Source organism: Fukomys damarensis, unplaced genomic scaffold (assembly GCF_012274545.1).
Source record: "Fukomys damarensis isolate Sample0158 unplaced genomic scaffold, DMR_v1.0_HiC HiC_scaffold_16, whole genome shotgun sequence".
Classification (NCBI taxonomy): domain Eukaryota; kingdom Metazoa; phylum Chordata; class Mammalia; order Rodentia; family Bathyergidae; genus Fukomys; species Fukomys damarensis.
In genome coordinates this window covers 84337883-84357998 of record NW_022900928.1, presented here as the reverse complement: position 1 = coordinate 84357998, position 20116 = coordinate 84337883, and the positions used below count along the sequence as shown (strand labels likewise).

The window sequence follows — 20116 nt, the reverse complement described above, 5'->3', positions numbered from 1 at the left end:
CCTCAGCCTCCCTAGTGCTGGGATTACAGGTGTGCGCCACCATGCCTGGCTGATAGTTCACTTTTTTGTTGCCTTAGTTTTAATCCCCCCCCCAACTGTATGGAATTCATGAGATGATGAAATAAGGAAATTTCTCTGGGTTTAATAATTTTTCATGTTAAATTTGTTGTCTACTTCCATTTTATTAAGCAAATAGTACTGTACTGAATTGGCTTGGTGCCATGACATGAGTTCAACTCACTGTTTAATACAAAAAATATTTAAAGCTGGTGGGGTGGTACATGGCTATAATCCTAGCACTTGGGAGGCTGGGGCAGTAGGACAGAAGTTTGAATTCTATCTGGGCAATTCATCGAGACCCTGTCTCAAAATGAAAAAGGGCTAGTGGTTAGTCAAAGGCCCTGTGTTCAATCCCTCGTAACCTTCCATTACCCCCTTTCTAGGCTAATAGAAATACTTTTTTTTTTTTTTGTACCTAGGATCAAACCTTGTACTTGCTAGGGCGAGGCAGGCATGGTGTCACTGAGCTAAATCCCGCCTTGTAGTGATAGGTTTTGAACCCAGGGCATCATTCATGGAACCTCCTCATACATACTAAGCAAGTGCTGTACCACTGAACTATATTCCCATCTTCAGAAAAAAAAGAAATCATTTTATTTATTTATTTTTTCGGTACCAGGGATCGAACTCAGGACCTTGCGCTTTCAAGGAAAGCAGCAGCAGCAGCAGCAGCACTGAGCTAAATCCCCAGGCCAAGAAAGCATTTCAGTTTGCTATTTTTAAGATAAAAGTAGTGGAATGCTTTCAAGCTTGACTTGTGATACTTAAAACAGCGTAGAGCTAGTGTTGTTTTATGGATGGATAATGACAGACTTTCTGGAAGAGGGAACTTTTTGCTCTTCAGCTTCATTTTCAGCATTGAGTCTCTTGCTTTGGAGGGAACAAAGCAGCTTATTTTTGGTGGTGGCCTGCAAGACTTGTTTTTGCACCAGCAGTGTCTTTAGAAGCCAGAGAGAGATGTTTGAAAAGGCTTCATAAATGGGGAGAAAGTCACTTCCTGTGCCTTTAGTACTTTGGTGGTTGATTTCTACTACAAAGAATAGAAAAAAGTACCACAGTCCCTGTCTTGTGGCCCTTGACTCATTTGATGATCTGTAAATAACCAGGAAAAATGATTGTATTGGTGATAATCCTATGGGCACATACATTCTCTTAGTTTTCATCAAGAACATTGTCAAGTAACGGTTTTTAGAAGTTTGCCTTTAGAAAATCATTAAAGTTGATAGTTTGTAACTGGCATGGATTGTGCAAAAAACCTTTTTAGAAAGCTGACTCATGATGGAATGTCTCAAGTAGTTAAGACCATGGTGATTATTTTAGACTCAAGCATATAGCAGGCCAGGCTTGGTAGTGCATGAAGTAGCCCTGGATACCTTGGAAGCTAAGGTATAAGGATTGTGCAGGTTCGAGGCCAACCTAGGCAGCTTAGTGAAAATGACTGGGAGAGGTAACTCAATGGCACAGTATCCCTGGGTTCAGTCCCATCACTAGTGAGGGTGGGAAGGGAAGTAGACAGTGGCTTGTTTATTAATTATGGTACCTCCATAATGTGTCCTTGTGTATTTTATTATAACTTATTTATTTGTATGTTTATGCATTTATATTATCTTTGTTTTTATTTTACTGTTTTATTGAACATCCTGAGGATAAAAAATATCACATTATTTCTTGCACATTAATTGAAGTGAAATGTGTATTTGATACAAGGAGCTGTATTCCTGGAGAAATATGTGGTGGGTAGGTCGGCCAGAGAAAAACCCTAAAAGGAGTACAGTGGACTTTTGAGGGCAGGCAATTGATATGGAGTCCTGTTTGGTTTAGATTTTATTTTGTTTCCTTTTTTTTTTCTCTTCAGTGCTGGAGGTTAATCCTATGCTCTGCCGTTGAGCTGTACTCCCAGTCCTTAGAGTTCCTTTCTTGAGAACTTGTTTGGTGGTTCTGGCAGGGAATGCAACTTCTCTGTACCTTTGTCCTCCCCTATTGGGGAGCATATTCGTCTTCCACACAGAGGGTGTACAAGCTTCAGGACTGACATGGAGATGGAGGGAAGAAGAGGACATTGCCTAGCTAGCCAGAGCTACAGAGTCAACCCTAGAGACCAGTGGGGACGCATGCATGTCACAGCCAGACTGCCTTCATATCCTTCATCCTTCAGTGTCTTCCCTTCTCGCCCGTTTCTTTTATGGTACCAAGTATTGAGCCCAGGGCTTCTAAAAAATTTTTTTTTTTTTTTTTAGACAGGGTCTCACTGTGTATTTCAGGCTGGCTTTGGACTGTGGCCTAGGCTGGCCTCAAACTATCACCATCCTCCTACCTGAGCCTCCTGCGTACTGGGATTATAGATGTGTGACACCATGTCTGGCTTCTAAAATTTTTTTGAGACAGATTTGGGAGATGCTCTTGTCTCAGTCTCCTGAGCGCTTGGGATTACAGGTATCCGCCACTGTATCTGGCTTAGAGTGTCTTTCTGTTTAATACCTGTTTGGTAACAGACAGAAGTAGAAGTTAGTGAAGGCAATTTCCTTGAGAAATTTGTGCATTTTTTCCCCTTATAGCAGAAAGGAAAATGTCAGATTTAGCAAGAATGACTTAGGTTGGGCTGGAATGTTAGAGTGCTTGCCTAGTCTGTGCCGAATTTACACCTGATATTAGCCAAAAGGCTGAGAAGTAGCTGTGCCAAATTTATAAACTCAATTAATGGTGGCTTAGCTTACTCGTGGGCAGTTGAGGAAATATTTCACTGTTTAAAGTACAAGCAACTGTAGGGAAAGAGTTACATGCACTGGCAGCCTTTGTCCCTGGAGGAGCATCTTGGGTGATGAGTATAGACCTAGTCCCAGCGCATAGAAGTCTTATTTTATATTTGTAAGACCAGAAGAAAGAAAGAATGTTGGAAGAACAGTACTGGACCTGGGGCTTGAAAGTAGGAGATTGTAAACAATTTGTAACCTGGGAAAAGATTGACGTTTTTAGTGGCCAGCCGCACTGTAAGGACTAAAGCTTCTTTCAGTAGTAGTGTTTCTCCTTGGATAAACTAAAGCTTTCCATAACAGGATTTTTCTTTCTGGGTTGCCTTTTTTTAAAAACATTTTTTATTTTTATTTTGGTACCAGGGATCGAACTTGGGACCTTGTGCTTGTGCTTGCAAGGCAGGTGGTGGAATTACTGAGCTAAATCTCTGGCTCTCATTTCAAGTATTTCTTTTGTTTGTTTGTTTTTTGTTTTTGTTTTTTTGAGACAGGGTCTCACTATGTAGTTGAGACTGACCTGGAACTCACTATGTAGCCTAGGCTAGTCTTGAACTCACAGTGATCATCCTACCTCAGCCTCCCAAGTGCTGGGATTACAGGTGTGTGCCACCACGCCTGGCCTTTTGGTACCAGGGATGGAACTAGGTCCTCATACTTACTTGCAAGGCAGGCAGCGGAATTTAGCTAAATCCCTGGCCCTTCAAGTACTTCTGAGAAGTGTCTGTTCAATTCTTTTGCCCATTTATTTGTTGGGCTATTTACTTTTTTCTTTTTGGTATTAGATTTTTTTGAGTCTTTTTTTTGTACTGGAGATCGAATTTGGTTTCTTGCACTTGTGAGGCAGGCAGCCGAACCACTGAGCTGAATCTCCGGCCCTTGAGTTCTTTATCTGAGATATTAAGTCTCTCTGTTGGATGAAAAAGTAGTTGTCAAAGATTTCCTCCCATTCTGTAGGCTTTCTCTTTGCTGAGTTGGTTGTTTTCCTTGTGCAGAAAAAAAATTTTTTTTTTGGTACCGGGGATTGAACCTGGGTCATTGCGCTTGCAAGGCAGACGGCAGACCCACTGAGCTAAATCCCCGGCCCCCCATTTTTTTTTTTTGAGTAGAGAATTTTTATTATTACTTTTATTTATTTATTTTTTATTATTTCAGGGAAACACCCTGAATGTGGGTTGTCCCAGAAACTTTTTTCTTTTTTTTTTTTTAAGACAGTGTTGCTGTGTAGTTCAGGCTGGTGTTGATCTCACTATGTAGCCCAGGCTGGCGTAAAACTTGGGATGATCCTCTTGCCTCAGCTTCCCAGGTGCTGAGATTACAGGCAAGTGCCACAATGCCTGGCTGTGCAGAAACTTCTTAATTTGATATAGTGCTTTTTAAAATTTTGCTGTATTTCCTGTACTGTTCAGGAAGTTTGCTAGTGCCTATGGCTTCAAGTGTTTCTCCTTTGTTTTCTTGTAGCAGCTTTAACATTTAAGTTTTTTTTTTTTTTAACATTTCAGGTCTTAATGCATAGGTCTTTGATACATTTTGAGTTGGTTTTTGTACAGGGTAAGAGGTAGGAGTCTGGTTTCCAGCTTTGACAAATGGATATCCAGTTTTCCTAGCACCATTTGTTAGAGGCCCTCTTTTCTCTAATGTATAGTTTTGACTCCTGTGTTTAGAATCAGATGGCTGTAGTTGTGTGGATTTGTTTCTCTCTCCTGTGTTCTGTTTCCTTGATCTGTGTTTTTGTTACTCTGGTATTGTAGTATGAGTTAAAGTTGGGGATTGTAATACCTGTTGCCTTGCTCTTGTTTACTAGGGTTACTTTGGCTATTCTAGGTCTTTTATTTCCATGTGAACTTTAGTGTTGTTTTTCTAGTTCTGCGAGGAACGTCCTTGGCAGTTTGATTGGCATTACATTGAATCTGTCTATTGCTTTTAAAAGTACTGTTCTGCCATTCTGTGAAAATGAGAAGTTTTTCTGTCTTCTAGTGCTCTCCCCTATTACACTCTTCAGTCCTCTGAATTTATTTTTTTTTTGGTACTGGGGATCAAACTTGGGTCCTTGTACTTCTGAGGCAGGCCACCGAACCACTGAGCTAAATCCCCCGCAGTCCTCTGAAATTTTTATTGTAGAGGTCTTTTGCTTTGGATAGATCAATCTCTGATGTATTTTATGTATGTATTTTTAAAAGCTATTGTGAGTCGATTGGTGAGACTTCTGAACTACAACTTTTTTTTTTCCTCCTGGCAGTTCTTAAATAAGATATGTATTGTTAACTTTATTTTTTTCCTAAAACACAGCTCTTGCTAGGGGTACTTTTTTCCCATTAAGTTTATTGGTACTTTTTAGGTATGTAGCACAGTTACATTCATCATTGGGATCTTGTACATGATATGTCTTGGTTCTTTTTTTTTTTTTTTTAAATACCGAAATACTGGGAATCAAACTCAGGACTTTGTGCTTGCTGGTCAGACAGTGGCACCACTGAGCTAAATCCCAGGGTCTCTTGGTTCTTATTTTTTCCCCATACCCCTGCCTTCCCTTCACCCCCTCCACCCTTCCCTATTTACAAAGACTTTATTTCCATTTCTGAACTACAACTTTTATGGTCATTTGGATCATGAGTTGGGCATCTTAGGATGAGTGCATTGGATGCAGTCCTTTCCTTGAAGGTAGGTCTAGATTGAAACAAAATTTCTTTCACTATTATGGATCTAGCATATATTGGATATGCCGCATTTAGAGTTTTGTTAAGTTGGCTTTTGGTCTGGTCTAAATTCATCCAGAGTGAACTAAGAATTTCAGGTTCCCATAATAGAAGGACATTTGTCAGTCATCTGGGTGCTGGTTTGAAGAGCAGATTGACAGGCTGACATACTGCATGGTGCCGTAGCATCTTTTGAAATTGGGCCAAACAATTCTCTTGGATTAGCTCCTTGATTAGGAGTACCCCAGTGACAGTCTGCTCTCTCCATGCCATCTTTTTTATTTTTTTTAAGCTTTTTGAGACAGCTGCTTGTTGTGTAGTCCAGGCTGTGCTCTTGAACTGATTATGTAGTCCAAGTTCGCTCCAAACTCGTGGCAGTCCTCCTGCCTCAGCCTCCCCAGTGCTGAGATCACAGGCGTTCTCCACCATGCCTGGCTCCCATGTTACCTTTATTTCCCTTTCTTTAGGCGCTTCCTGCTCTCAGCCTTATCTTTGCAGTTCATTATAGCCTGCTTGGTCCCTTTCCAGATTTAGTTCGGCATTTGAGCTGCAAGCAGTCTTATCTCTAAGAAGCACTGGCTGCATGCAATGATGCCTCATAGAAGCACTGTCAGCTTACTGGGGTTTTTCAGCAGGCATCCTTGTGTTGAAAGAGTAAATATTGGAAGACTTGGCTGGCCTTAAATGATCTCAGTAAACCTTTGTATGATTTGGTCAATATTAATAAAGGCTAACAGGTGGCCAGTTGAGTGGGAAAATATGCAAAGGATTTATATATGCTGCAGTTGATAGGAAATGAGTTTATATATGATTCTTGAACATGAAAAGATACTTAACAGCTAGACTTGGTGGTACATGGCCTGTAATCCCAGCACTCTGGGAAGCTGAGGCATGAGGATGCTAAGTTTGAGCCCAGCCTGGGCATGTAGGGAGATCTTGTCTCAGTAAAAATGGCTGGGAATGTATTTCAGTCCAAATAGGTTCTATCTTTGAAGCTTAACTGCATAAGAGAGAGAAAAAAAAATCAGGTATCAGTTTCTAAAAAAATTTTCCTAGAAAGTGGAAAAATTAAATAGGGAAGTAATTGTTGAGGGCCAGGAAAACCCAAGACTGATGACACTGATCAGAATACAAACTGATACCACCTCTGGTGCAGAATTGGGGTAGTGTCTATGTGTGTTGTATTGTGTGTGTGTGTGGTGGGGGTAGAGTGTACTGGGAATGGAACCCAGGGCTTCACACATGGCTGGTGAGCATTCTACCTCTGGGTTTTATCTCCAGCTAGGTATCTTTGATTTGTTCATTTAAAAGCATGTATCCCCATTACTGGGAATTGAACCCACAGCCTTGGGTGTGCTCCTTGCTAGGCAAGCGCTCTACCATTGAGCTACATCTCCAGCTTTTTGTTTAACTTTTTAGTTTGTGGTTGGCCTTGAACTTGAGATTTTCTTGCCTCATTCTCCCAAGCAGCTGTGATTATGGGTGCGCATTGCCCTACTGAGCTTCTGAGTGTATTCTCTGAGGAATTGCACAGCCTACCCAGAGACCCACTTGAGATGCATTGCCAGGTCTGACAGGACCCTTTGCTTCCTGTTGCAGTACTCAGCTTCTGAGTTTCAAGTTTCCTGGACAGAAATGGGGACGGTGACACTTTTTTTTCTGTAATAGGGATTGAACTCAGGACCTTGTGCTTGTGGGGCAGACGGCGGTACCACTGTGCTAAATCCCCAGCCCTAAATGGTGTTTTTCTAAATCTGTTCTTGTAATTCTTAAACCATCTAAGCGCTTCTGTGGTGTAAATTTGTTGTGCAGGCCTGGTATTCTTGACAGCAGTAACAGAATCTGTCTGTCACCTTCACCTTTTCTGTATGCGCTTATACGTGTGTTTGTGTATGTGTGTTGTGCTGGGGATTGAACGAAGGATCTCATGCACGATAGACATTAATTTACAAGTGAACCACACCTCCATCCCCTGTAATCTCACTGTTTTGTTCCCAGGCTGATCAGGTCTTATGGGCTAGGGACTGGATTACATTACTCCAGATTATGCCTGAGGAGTTTCTTTTTAGGCTCTCTCTCTTTTATTTTTTTCTTTCTTATTTGGTACTGGGGATCAAAATCAGGAACCATGTGCTTGCAAGGCAGGTGGTGACACCATTGAGCTAAATACCTGGCCCTCTCATTTTTTTTTTTTTTTTTTTTTTTTTTTTTTTTGGTGACAAGGTCTCACTACATTGTTCAGGTTGTCCTTGAGCTCACTGTCTGTGAAGCTCAGGCTGGCCCTGAACTTGTGACCATCTTCCTGCATCAGCTTCCCAAGTGTTGGGATTACAGGTGTTGCCACCACGCCTTGCTAAGTTTGAAACATTAATACTGATATCTAGACTTCACTCTTTGGGTGAGACAGGTGCAGGGACGATTGGGGAATGCAGGTTGGGTGTAAAGACAATATTAGAGTTGAAACTGAACTTCACAGCCACTTCTGCTGTCAGATTTTTTTTTTTTTTTTTTTTTTTTTTTGCGGCACCGGGGATCAAACTCAGTACCTTGGCCCTTGAGAGGCTGGCATGTTGCCACTGAACTACATCTGAAGCCCCCAGAGGTCTTTTTTTTTTCTTTGTCAGTATATGATGCTCACATTGATCATGGGGAGTTTTTACATGACAACACACATCTTAAATTTTTTTTTTTTTTGTTTTGTTTTTTTTTGGTACCAGGGATGAAACTCGTCCTTACTCTTGTGAAGCAGGTGGCGGAACCTCTGAGCTAAATCCCCAGCCTTTAATTCTTTTTTTGTTCCATTTTCTTCCCCTCTCTACAGCCTTTCTTCCCCTCCCCATTTGCAAAAGCTATCTATTTTTACTTTTTTTAAAAAAAAAATCCCCTTCCCTTTCCCTATTTGCTGTCAGTCTGGAAGATAGTCCCCTGTAATAGTGAACATTTTATTACAGTATAACTTGGCTGACCCTCCTCTCTCTCTCTCTCTTTCTCTCTCTCTCTCTCTCTCTCTCTCTCTCTCTCTCTCTCGCTGTCTTTTGGGGGGGGCTTTTTTGAGACAGGGTCTCACTGTGTAGTTGAGACTGACCTGGAACTCACTATGTAGCCTAGGCTGGTCTCGAACTCACACCAATCCTCCTGCCTTAGCCTCCCAAGAGCTGGGATTACAGGTGTGTGCCACCACGCCCTGCTCTTTCTCTCTTTTGTACTGGGGATTGAACCCAAGGCCTTTGCACTAAACCACATCTTCAGTGCTGGCGTGCCCTCCCTCCCCCATTTTGAGACAGTCTCACTATTGTCAAGTTGCCCAGGCTGAGATGGAACTTGTGATCCTCCTGACTCAGTCTCCCAGAGTGTTGGGGTTATAGACATGTGCCACCATGCCCACTTTGGGTTTTCTTTGTTGTTGGAGAGAGGTCTCATTATGTAGCTCAAGTGTGCCCTTGAACTCTTATTCTTTTGTTTCAGCCTCATTTGCTTACATAGCAGGTGTGTGCTACTGCTGTATCCAATTTGATTTCTAAAGCTTTTTTTTTTTTGGAGACTGTGTCTCACTATGTAGCCCAGGCTGGCCTCAAACTCACTGTGATCTTCCTGACTCAGCCTCCTGAGTGCTGGGATTACAGGCATGCGCCGCCCTGCCTAACTTCTACAGCTTTTTTTTTTTTTAGTATGGTAGGGTCCACCCCTGGAATATGAGCAGTTTCCTAATTGTTGTTAGAAATGTTTATAGAAATGTTTTTGTAGCTGGGTGTGGTTGTGAGCACACTTTGAATCCCAGCACCCAGGGAGGTGAAGCAGGAGGCTGTTGAATTCAAGTCAGCCTGGACTACATAACAAGACCCTTTCTCAAACATTACAAACACAATAGAAACAAAAAGAAATGTTTACACAGTCAAATAATATCTTTCCGTTCTTTACCTGATCTCTCTGAGTTTTAACTGCTTGCTTCCCAAAATGCTTGAGGTTGGTGCTCCTGCCTCACCTGGGATCCTAGGTGTGCACCACTTCAAGCAGCAGAAGTGGTGTTTAGGCCCTGGGGTTAATTGTAAGAGTTGGAATGCAGTGAACTCTTCGTGAACTTGGTCAGAGTTTAGCTCTCTCTCAGTTCCCCCCTTGCTCTAAATCAGTGGTGGTAAACCTGTTAGAACTTTCTGTGATAACAAACAGCCTGCTGTGGTATGTGTGCCATAGGCTTGCCACCACTGCTCTAATTCACTGAGTGGGTGGCTTGGTGTGTGTTGACCTGGGGATACTGCTATAGTTTTAGCACTAAGCCAGCTTTGTAGATGTCCTGGGACATGTTTCTCTAGAGTATCACATTGGCATTTTATTTACTTCTTGTTTTGTTTTGTTATTGGGAATCTAAGTCATGGATTTGGCTTGCCTGGCAGACACTGTATTGCTCAGCTACCTTCCTGACCCTTGTTTTTTGGGTTTTTGAGATGGGGTCTTGCCTTGTTAGCCCAGGCTGGCCTCAACTCAAAATCCTCATGCTTCAGTCTCCTGAGTGCCAAGACTACAGGTGTATGTCACCATACCCAGTGTATTATTATTATTAATATTATTTTTTGGTACCGGGGATTGAACTCAGGACCTTGCACTTACAAAGCAGGCAGTGGAACCACTAAGCTAAATCCTTGTCCCCCCCCATGTATTATTTTTATACATCGTATTTCTATTTGAGTTTCTGTCATGTTTTATTGGCACTTGTTAGAAACTGGAAAGGGAGTTTTGAGGTGTAAAGTATTGGTAAATCCAGAGCTCAAAAGCCTTTCCATTTATAGGACAGCCTGTAGTGTGGCTTCAGCGCATACCTACAGCCAGTAGCTTATACACTAGCTGTGCTAGGAAATGTGCCACAGTCCCTTTCCTCTTAGTAGTTATATTTGAGCTATAATTGTCACAAAGTCAAGCACAGTATAGTGGTTTTTTAGGGTAGTGGTGCTGGGGGATCTCACTGAGGGAGGGTGCCTGGTGCATGCTAGGTGAGTGGCGTACCACTGAGCTACACCTCAGCCTGTGAAACCCGAGATTTGAGCACATTGTATAGATTTTCGCTGAGCTTTCCTTGGTGTAAAACATCTTATATAACCATAGTGGTTGATCAAAACGAAATTGATCTTGGGACAGTGCTGTGCACTATATATTTTAATCATGTTCCACCTATTTATGACTAATTACATTTCCTGCCCCAGAAACCAGTCCAGGAACTCAGATGGCATTTAGTTGTGACCTTTATTCTGAGTCATCTTGGAGGTGACCAACAAGCTAAACCCTTTGATTTCTTTACATTGGTGATGTCTCTTGCTTGTTGAAAGGTCCTAGGTTCATCTCATTTCTCTCCTCCAGACTTGATGGATGCCATTGTATCGTTCTGATACCATCTCACACCTAGATAGTCCTGACATTATCTCTTGTGACTAGTTTTATCCAGTTCATAACCGCACCACAGATGTATCCCTTGGTGATAGAATCTGTACACTTAATAACTAAGTGCTGTAACCCCAGCACTCTGGGAGGCTCAGGTAGGAGGATCACAAATTTGAACCCAGTCTGGGTAACTTGGTGTTTTAGTAAGACTATGTCTCAATATAAAAAGTAAAAAAGTAAGCTGGGTGTGGTGGCTCATGCCTTGTAATTCCAGCACTCTGGAGGCTGAGGCAGGAGGATTGCTGTGAGTTCCAGACCTGGGCTACGTAGTTCCAGGTTAGTCTCAACTACATAGTGACACCCTGTCTCAAAAAAACAAACAAACAAAAAGAAAAAAAGTGTTAGAAATGTGTAGCTCAGTACAAAGGCCCTAGGTTCAATTCCTAGTTAACTCCTTCCCCCATGCACATTTCTGAGTGTCCATCTTAGTGAGAGAAGTGAGCCAGGTGAAATCAGGAGGCCTTGCAGTCCTTAGGGTGGAACCAGGGTGCTTTGGGAGAAAGAAGAGCGAATGGGCCAGGGAAATTTTCAAGCTAGGACAGGCTGGACCTCTACTGGAGTGCTTGGGGTAGAATTCCTTAGTGAAAACCTAGATTTGGAAAGGGGAGGGAGGATGAAGGCTTTAAGTTGGGTCATGTTCTATTTGGGATGCCTGTAGACACCCATGTGCTATTTGTGTCTGAAGCCTGAAGAGAGAATTTGGGTGGAGCTGACATGAGGACTGGGATGTTTACATGGTAGGGTGGCGTGGAGAGGGGACTGGAGCCTTTGTTTCTCCCCCAGAGTCTTTGCAGACCAGTTTGGGCAGCAAGCTGAGATTAGGGATTTGTAAAGCCAGACAAGGTAAGCCCTGAAACATTTGGGGTGATGCCCTGGAGGCTTGTGTTACTGACCCCAAAACAGGGTGTATATTGCAAGCTAGCAGAGAGTTTGGACTGTCTGGAAGATTGATCTTATTCTTGGATTTGTGTGCTCCTCATGGCTGTATCTTCATTGACTATGAACAGGGACCAGCATTTGAGCATCACCTGAGTGCCAGGCACTTGTTAACACTTTGTATGTGCCAGGGGTTTGAGTAGCTCAGTCATCATGGCCTCCCTCCTCTGGCAGGTGTGGCCTCAAGTGTGAGTTCTTACCTGTCCATCCCCTCCCTACCTTGCATGAAATCTGGTTGCTGTGGTACTACCATCACTTTTGTGCATAGGCACACAGTAGGGAAAGTGTGGGACAAATTGTGCTTTGGATTGATAGCAGTAATAGTGTGTATACAGTACCATCTGACACAGTACCTGGCCTATTGCTGTGTTGTGGCTCAGAGGGATGGTTCCAATGTTTGGTAGTTGGAAGGTAGTCTTGAGATTTATTTAACAATAAAGGGACTAACATTTCTTCCTTAATATTTTGTGTGACGATGCCGGGCGTAGTGGCGCACGCCTGTAATCCCAGCACTCGGGAGGCTGTGGCAGAAGGATCACTGTGAGTTCGAGACCAGCCTGGGCTACACAGTGAGTTCCAGGTCAGTCTCAACTCTACTGTGAGACCCTGTCTCAAACCGCCCCCCCCCAAAAAAAAAATATTTTGTGTGACGATGCCGGGCGTAGTGGCGCACGCCTGTAATCCCAGCACTCGGGAGGCTGTGGCAGAAGGATCACTGTGAGTTCGAGACCAGCCTGGGCTACACAGTGAGTTCCAGGTCAGTCTCAACTCTACTGTGAGACCCTGTCTCAAACCGCCCCCCCCCAAAAAAAAAATATTTTGTGTGACGATTTCCAAATGGAGTTGCAAAAAACCATGTGAGCCAGGTGTGGTGCATGCCTGTAATGCCAGTACTCAGGAGGCTGAGACAGGAGGATCGCTGCAAGTTGGAGGCCAGCCTGGGCTACAAAGGGAGACCCTGTCTCAAAAAGCAAACAAAAAAATCACGTGAAAAACCACATACCCACACCCATGTTCATTGTGAATCTGGCAACACATGAGATTTTAATGTGAAGTTGGAATAATTATGTTTTTTTCTCCTTAATTTGTAATTGAGAAAAATTCTAGAAATCAGTTTAAGAAAAACATTTTGATACTCTAAATGCCAAATCTTATTTTTTTCTGAATTCTTAGCTTTATTAGATCTAGAATTCTAATATATCAGAATCTTTTTTTATTATTGAAGACTGTACATTCCTTCCTCAATTTCATGTTAATCCATTGAATTGATACATAATTGATACACTTTTAAATATATCCTGATTTTTTTTTATTCAAGGGCTTTCTTAAAAACAAGAGTTTGAGCTTTCCAGATGTTTCCTTGTGATGTTTTCTATTTTTCCCATTGTTTTTATAAGTGTTCCAAAATACAGGTGCATAAATGCTTGATATATGTGTTTGTAAGGCATATGTTTTCTAGTTATTAATTACAGAGCCTTATTTTATGTGCATTCAGTCAAGTTTGTTAAATGTGCTCAAACTTTTTTTCTCCTGGGGATTGAACTCAGGACCTTGTGCTTGCCAGGTAGGTGCAGGTACCACTGAATTAAATTCCTGGCCCATAAGCTCAAATCCTAAAGTTTGTGGATTTTATGCATGTATGTGCAGCAATACTGGGATTGAACCCAGGGCCTTTCCACTGAGCGAAAACCTCAGTTCTTTTTACTTTTTTTTAAAGCTTTAGTTTTGTTGTTCTCCTTTATTACATGTTTAGCTTCTCTTCTTTTTCTTTTTTTTTGCCATAACAGGAAACAAACTCAGGACCTTGTGTTTGCAAGGCAGGAGAGGTAACTCTGAGCTAAATCCCTGCCTCCCCCTTTTTTTTGTGGTACTGGGGATCGAGCTCGGGTCCTTGTGCTTGCGAGGCAGGCCACCGACCCCCCTCCCTTTTTTTTTTTTTTTTTAACTTTTTGAGACAGGGTCTTCTCTTCTTAAATCACTAAGTTTCCAGACTAGTCTTAAACTTGTGATCTTCCTACTTCAGCCTCCCAGAGTGCTGGGATTACAGGCTGTACCACCATGCCCAGCTGACTGGGATAATTTTAAAAGGTAATGGCAAGGTTCCATTCTGCATGTTTGAGGCTTTTAGGACCTTGTCTTCTCATCCGTCCTTTTTTTCCCCCCTCTCTGTAGTTAAGTGGGGAGGAGCTTTTGTTGTTTCTCTTTAGAGTTACAGCCCTTGGAGGAGTTGTAGCTCCTGTAGGGATTTTAGTTGCATATCCTGGTTTCCTCTGCTTGAAAAGCAAGTCTCAGCCTGAAAACCCAGAGTCTTGCCCAATAGTTGCATAAGTGGGTATGGACATAATGCTCAGTCCTAAGCTGGGTGTGGTGGCGCATGCCTGTAATCCCAGCAGTCAGGAGGCTGAGGCAGGAGGATCACTGTGAGTTCGAGATCAGCCTGGGCTACATAGTGAGACCCTGTTTTAAAAAAAAAAAAGCTCAGTCCTGATATTTTATAGGTATATAAATATGTATGTGCACTTACATGTGTATGATAAAACTGCATCTTTTTGTTGGCTGTGGGAGTTGAATGCCAGGTGCACTGTATCATTAAATTAAGTAATGCCGTTAGCCTCTGTTTCTTGTTTTGAGAAATGGTGTAGCTCATATGGCTTTATTTACCTTTCACATTGTTCAGCCTCAGCAACCTGGCTTTGGGAAGGTTATTTGCATGTATGGTATTTGCTCACAGAATGTTTCTTTTGTTTATGTTTCTTCTTTCTTTTTTGGGGGGTGGTGCTGGGGATTGAACTTGGGTCCTTGTGCTTTCGAGGAAGATGGTGGAACCACTGAGCTAAATCCCCGACCCTCACAGTGTTTCTTTTGAAACTTTTCAAAGCTATGGTTTTTGTGATGCCTACTAAAAGCCCCCCTTCTTTTTTTTGGTACTGGGGATTGAACTCAGGTCCTTATGCTTGGCAAGCAGGCGGCAGAACCATTGACCTAAATCCCCAGCCCCTTGCTTCAGTTTTGGGCACCGGAGCTCAAGAGAAGGACTAGCTTTATGGGGTGACGATCGATACCTTTCAGCTTCTATTGTTTTTGTCCCAAGCCCTCCACACCCTTTTTTTTTTTCTTCACAACCTTTTATTTAAAGGGCAGATGCTCTGTTACTATGGTGCATCCTTAGTTAGCTCTGTGTAGTTGGTTTAACGAAGTGGTTTAGGTGGTCAGATTTAAAGAAACAAAATTGGTTAGGAAATGTTCTATTTTGAAGAGGTAGTGCATGTTCTTCAACAGTTGCAGAGGTGGCAGGAGCAGAGTGGCTTTCCGTTCTACTATTGGAACAGACGAAGCAAGGCTCTCTGCTGCTAGTTTCTTCCACCCTGAAGGCTTCATGTGCAGCGATTTGGTTGACAGCCTTGGCCACAGGGTGGTGTGGTGTGGGAGATGGAGCACCTGCCTGATGGTAAAGTTACACCAATAACTGGAGTCCAAGGCCTTTCCTTTTTCTCTTTTGGGAGAGTATGGGAGGGCTTTGGAAATCCTCTAATAAGAGTGAGTGAGGTGCTTAGAGGGCAGGTTCTTAGGTAGGGACAGTGTTTTTGTCCTTGAAGCTCCATAGCCTTGCCCAATGCCTGGCACAGGATCACCTAAAGGGAGGAAGGTAACTGAAGCTTCCATGTGTGGTCGTGTCTAGGGTACATACAGCAGGCTTGTCAGCTCCTGTCAGATGGCCATCTGGACTCTGGCTGAGCACTCAGTCACCTAATTTGAGTATTTGGCTTAGGCTAGTATTAGGCTATTCCAGAGTATTTCCCATGTCTGTGAGGTCTCTGGGCATGAGTTTTGGAACCAGGGCTCAGACCAGGCCTTGCCGTATAGGCTGGTGGCAGGCTATGGAAGTTCCCTTTGTGGTCAATACGTGCAGAGCTGAACCCTTCCCTCCTGCCCAGCTCTCACCTCATGACCCACCCAACCATGGCAGCCTTGTCACTGACCACACATTTTTATTTGCAGGACTTGTTCCAACAAACTGTTAAAACATGGTGGATTACTATGAAGTTCTGGGCGTGCAGAGACATGCTTCCCCTGAGGACATCAAGAAGGCGTAAGTACTGTATGGCTGCAGTTGTACACTGGTGACTGGATGGCACATCTTTTTCTGTTACCTATTAGAGCCCCCTGCTACTTATTTGGTAGTGTTGGGGTGGAGCTGAGGGCCTCACTTGTTGGGCAGGTGTTCTACTGCTGAGCTACAGAGCAGTCTGAAGATTGTGTCTGACAATGGTGGTGTACTGTCTATCAGCACCATGTAGTTTTAATTAATATTTAACTTGAGATAGCAGTGGATGTGTGTACCACATCTGGGCCTATCCTAGTCCTTATCTTGCCAGTTATCTTGTTTCCTGTGCCTTGGTCCTGGACTCCTTTTCTGCTTGAGGTAGATCAAAAACTCATGGAGAACTTGGGAGGCTGAGGAAGATTGTTTTGAGTTCTAGGCCAGCCTGGGGTATATAGTGATTTCAAGTCCAGCCTGAACTATATTCAGGCCTAGGCCATGAATGAGATTTTATAGAGTGAGCAGTAAGCCTAGGGTTATTGAAATCACTCTTTAATATTGTGAAATAATTAAATCTACGCTTCTACACAAACAGATTTTTTTTTTGTTTGTTTGTTTTATGGAGTGGGATAGTACTGGGGATTGAACCCAGGGTCTCTCACTTGAGCTGTCTTTAGCCCTTTTTACTTTGTATTTAAAGATAGCATCTTGCTGAATTGCCCAGATTGTGCTTGAACTCAGATCCTCCTGCTTCACCCTCCTGAGTAGCTGGGATTATAGGTATATGCCATTGTGCAGGCTGGAAGTTTGTTGAGTTAGGTCTGGGAATGCAACTCAGTGAGAGTGTGCTTAGTGTGCCCAGGACCCTTCGTTCAATCCTTAGCACTACTGTTTTTTGTTTGTTTGTTTTTGTTGTTGTTGTTTAAGAAAAGCTAAGAGTGATGGATGTGTTACGTAAAGTTACTTGCAGAATATTCCCATTTCAAACCTCAGCCAAGGGACCATAGGTACAGCTCACTGGGGCAGACCGGTCAGGTGTTTGTGGGTCTCTTTCATCCTGTGTATGACTTTTGGCAGTTGATTTAGGTCTGCATTGTTCTTTTTTCTTTTCTTTTTTTTTCTTTTTTTTTTTTTACCAGGATTTAAACTCAGGGCCTTGAGCTTGCCAGGCAGGTGCTGTGCCTATTGAGTTGTATCTCTGGCCTTCTGCACTGTTCTTTAACTGGTCAGTTAATAGCCAATAGTACTTTTGTGGACCAAAGAGATATTTCTGAGTCTTTCATTGTTGTTGAATAAATCCAGAATGTGCAAAGCCTTTGTTTTTACTAATAGAATTAGGTGCTTTCCGTTGTGCTGGAGGTAGAGAGTAGATTGCTTTTACCTAGGGTTGATGTCTCCAGGATAACTTGGAAGTACAAACTTTAGAAAAAGGCCCTTTTTAAAAGCAGCAAGATTTCCTCACTTGGTAAATATTGACTTTCCAGCTGAGGAGAATGATAGCTATGGGGTGGTGCATATTTTAAGAACTGCCGCTTCCTGGGCCTCTGGCTTTGTGGTGTGCACTGGCCATATGAAGACTAAGGATGTGTGGATGCCACCTCACTCCTGGTCTTTTGAGACAGTCAATTCCTCTACAATTGGAATCACAAGTTTTAAGGGCCAGTGAAGTGCTGGTGTGCAGGTTAGACAGGTCTTCAGGCCAGCGTTGGAAGTAGTTTGCTATGGTTTATACTTCTCTCTTAAACTTTGGACTATATCTTGGTTTTGTTTTGTTTTTCCTGTGTTGTGGGGGATCAGACCCTGTGGGCCTTGTACCTGCTGGGCAAGTGCTGTCTGACTGAACTCAGCTCCTAGCTCCTGCACTTCAGTTTTTAAAAACTTTAGTGATGTATGTATGACCAGGGACAGAGAGAAAGAAGTGAATTCTCCTAAGTTACTTAATTTCCACATGAGCACTGCATGGTTGGTGATATTCCTATTCTACTTTTAGATTTGAGGGATGCGTTCCTCCCTTCCTTTAATGCCACATGCCTTTTACTTATTTTTCCATACTAGGGATGGAACCCAGCTGATCTCTAGAGCCATGTCCTTAGCCTTTTGTATTTTTTATTTTGAGTCAAGATGTCACTGAGTCGCCTAGCCTTCAGTTTCTGGGTGTCAGCCTCTCACACATAGTAGCTGGGATTATATGAGTTTGCCAGGCACAGCATACTGTCTTTTAAAAGTGTGCAGCTTATGCTTTGCTCATCAGAGGCTTCTCCCTTCCTACTTGGTGCTGGGACCCAGCCCTGAGCCTCACATGCTGGCAGATGCTCTGCTGCTCAGCTATACTCCCCATCCTCAAATACATTATTTATAAACTCCATTTCTATAATGATTCCACAGCAGGTGGCTCATGGCAGGATCCTAGCATCCTGGTCTGTGTTGTGGCAGTTAACTCATTCATCTTCTAACAATGATCAGCCAGGCTGGCTGAGAAATAGGGACAACCTAGAAAGATATGGGCGATATGTTGGATCTTTACTGCCCACTGACCAAGGCCACTTCTACAGAGATCCCTCCCCCAAATACAGTTTGTGTGTGGGTTTGTCAGTAATCATTGGCCTATGTTGTGGACACTGTGGCATACAAGCATGCCTAGTTTGGGGAGTTAGATTATATTAGTGTCTGGATGTAGAACTCTTACTTCATTCTCGGGAAAAGGGAAGCTTTCTAGGTAATACTAGTATTAATTTCACCAGATGGCAGCTCTTAAACCATTCTCTTGCTAACTACGTTAGTTTTAAAAGCATAGTTGACTTCTGGACTTTGGCCATGACCGATACTCTGTTCTTTCCAGATACCGGAAACTGGCACTAAAGTGGCATCCAGATAAAAATCCTGAGGATAAAGAAGAAGCAGAGCGAAAATTCAAACAAGTGGCTGAGGCATATGAGGTGTTATCAGATGGTAAGTGGCACACACTGGGCATGTGCAGGGCTGAGTGGGTGAATTGGCACACAGGGATGGGCAGTGTGTGGGCACGATGTGTTGTGTTTCCAACTGGATTAGATGGCCATGGAGATTGGACCTGGAGAGTTACTTGTGAGTCCTAAGGAGTGTTTGGCTTCTGTGGCTTCTCCAAGGATGACTGTTTGAAAATAGCACTTAGTATCCTAGGTGTGAGGAGCTTAGGGTTAGGGTTAGGTTGAGTTGCCAGACTATTTGTCACTGAAGGCAACAGTGGATGCCCCTGTTTCTGCGGCTCTAATAATGTCTCTAATAATGTCTGCGGCTCTAATAATGTGACTGCTTTCATGACATAGTTCTGCCTGGAACAGCACCTTGTTCATGGAGTGAGTTTTACTACTTGGAGGAACTTTTACTGTGAGAGAAAAAGGAATTGAACATACAGCTCAGAACATGCCATGAGTAGCGATTTCATAGTGCAGAAAAGATTGCACAGGCCAGGTGGGAACAGTGCCAGAGGTGGGAAAACTACTGTCTAGGCTCTGGGGCTGCAGTGGGCAATGACTGGTGTGAATCACAGCAAAGGTACCAGGAACGGTGGCCCTGATTCACTGACCACAACAAGTCTATTCACATGATAGATAAAAACCACTTTTTAGAAGAATTTCAGTGAACTATCACTTGGTCTCAACAGTGACCAGCATATGGTGCCCTTGTGCTACTAACTATGATGACCCCATATACTTCTGTCCTCTGTTGTCCTAAAGGGAATCTTGGACATCTGATTTCATGACTTTCTTACTTGTGAAAACATAAAGCATTGATACTTTTTTGCATTTATAGTCTAAAAACAGCCAGTAGGACTTTGAGGGGAATGGTGTTGGAGATTTCAGGAACCCTGCCTGGTAGAAAGTGTACTTGGTTCTGCATCCCCAGACTTAGGGATATCATGGATGGATACTGTTTTTTTCTTTTTGTACTGGGGATTGAACTCAGGTCCTTGTTCTTGCAAGGCAGGCGGCAGAACCACTGAGCTAAATCCCCGGCCCCACTATTTTTATTAGTACATGTTAACAGTGCATGATGATTACATTTATCACTTTGGGAAGTTGATACATGTGTGTAACACATGTTTATTCTTAGTATTTCCCTCTTCCTTATTTTTCCCCTTCCCTAGACTGACAATTTATGTCTTCCAGAAAGAGAACCAACCTTTAAATGACCATGCAAAGGTCTGGTTTGATTATTGGAGGGAG

At 42.9% G+C, this 20116-nt stretch overlaps 1 protein-coding gene across 1 annotated transcript in view; it reads left to right on the top strand.

Annotated features, from left to right (window-relative positions):
- Window positions 1–20116, top strand: part of Dnajb6 (DnaJ heat shock protein family (Hsp40) member B6) — a 66554-nt gene that overhangs the window by 4203 nt on the left and 42235 nt on the right. The window contains exons 2-3 of the mRNA XM_010641613.3: window positions 15869–15959; window positions 18751–18860. Coding sequence (XP_010639915.1) covers window positions 15895–15959; window positions 18751–18860 — 175 coding nt within the window. The 5' untranslated portion in view covers window positions 15869–15894. The remainder of the gene's footprint in view (window positions 1–15868; window positions 15960–18750; window positions 18861–20116) is intronic.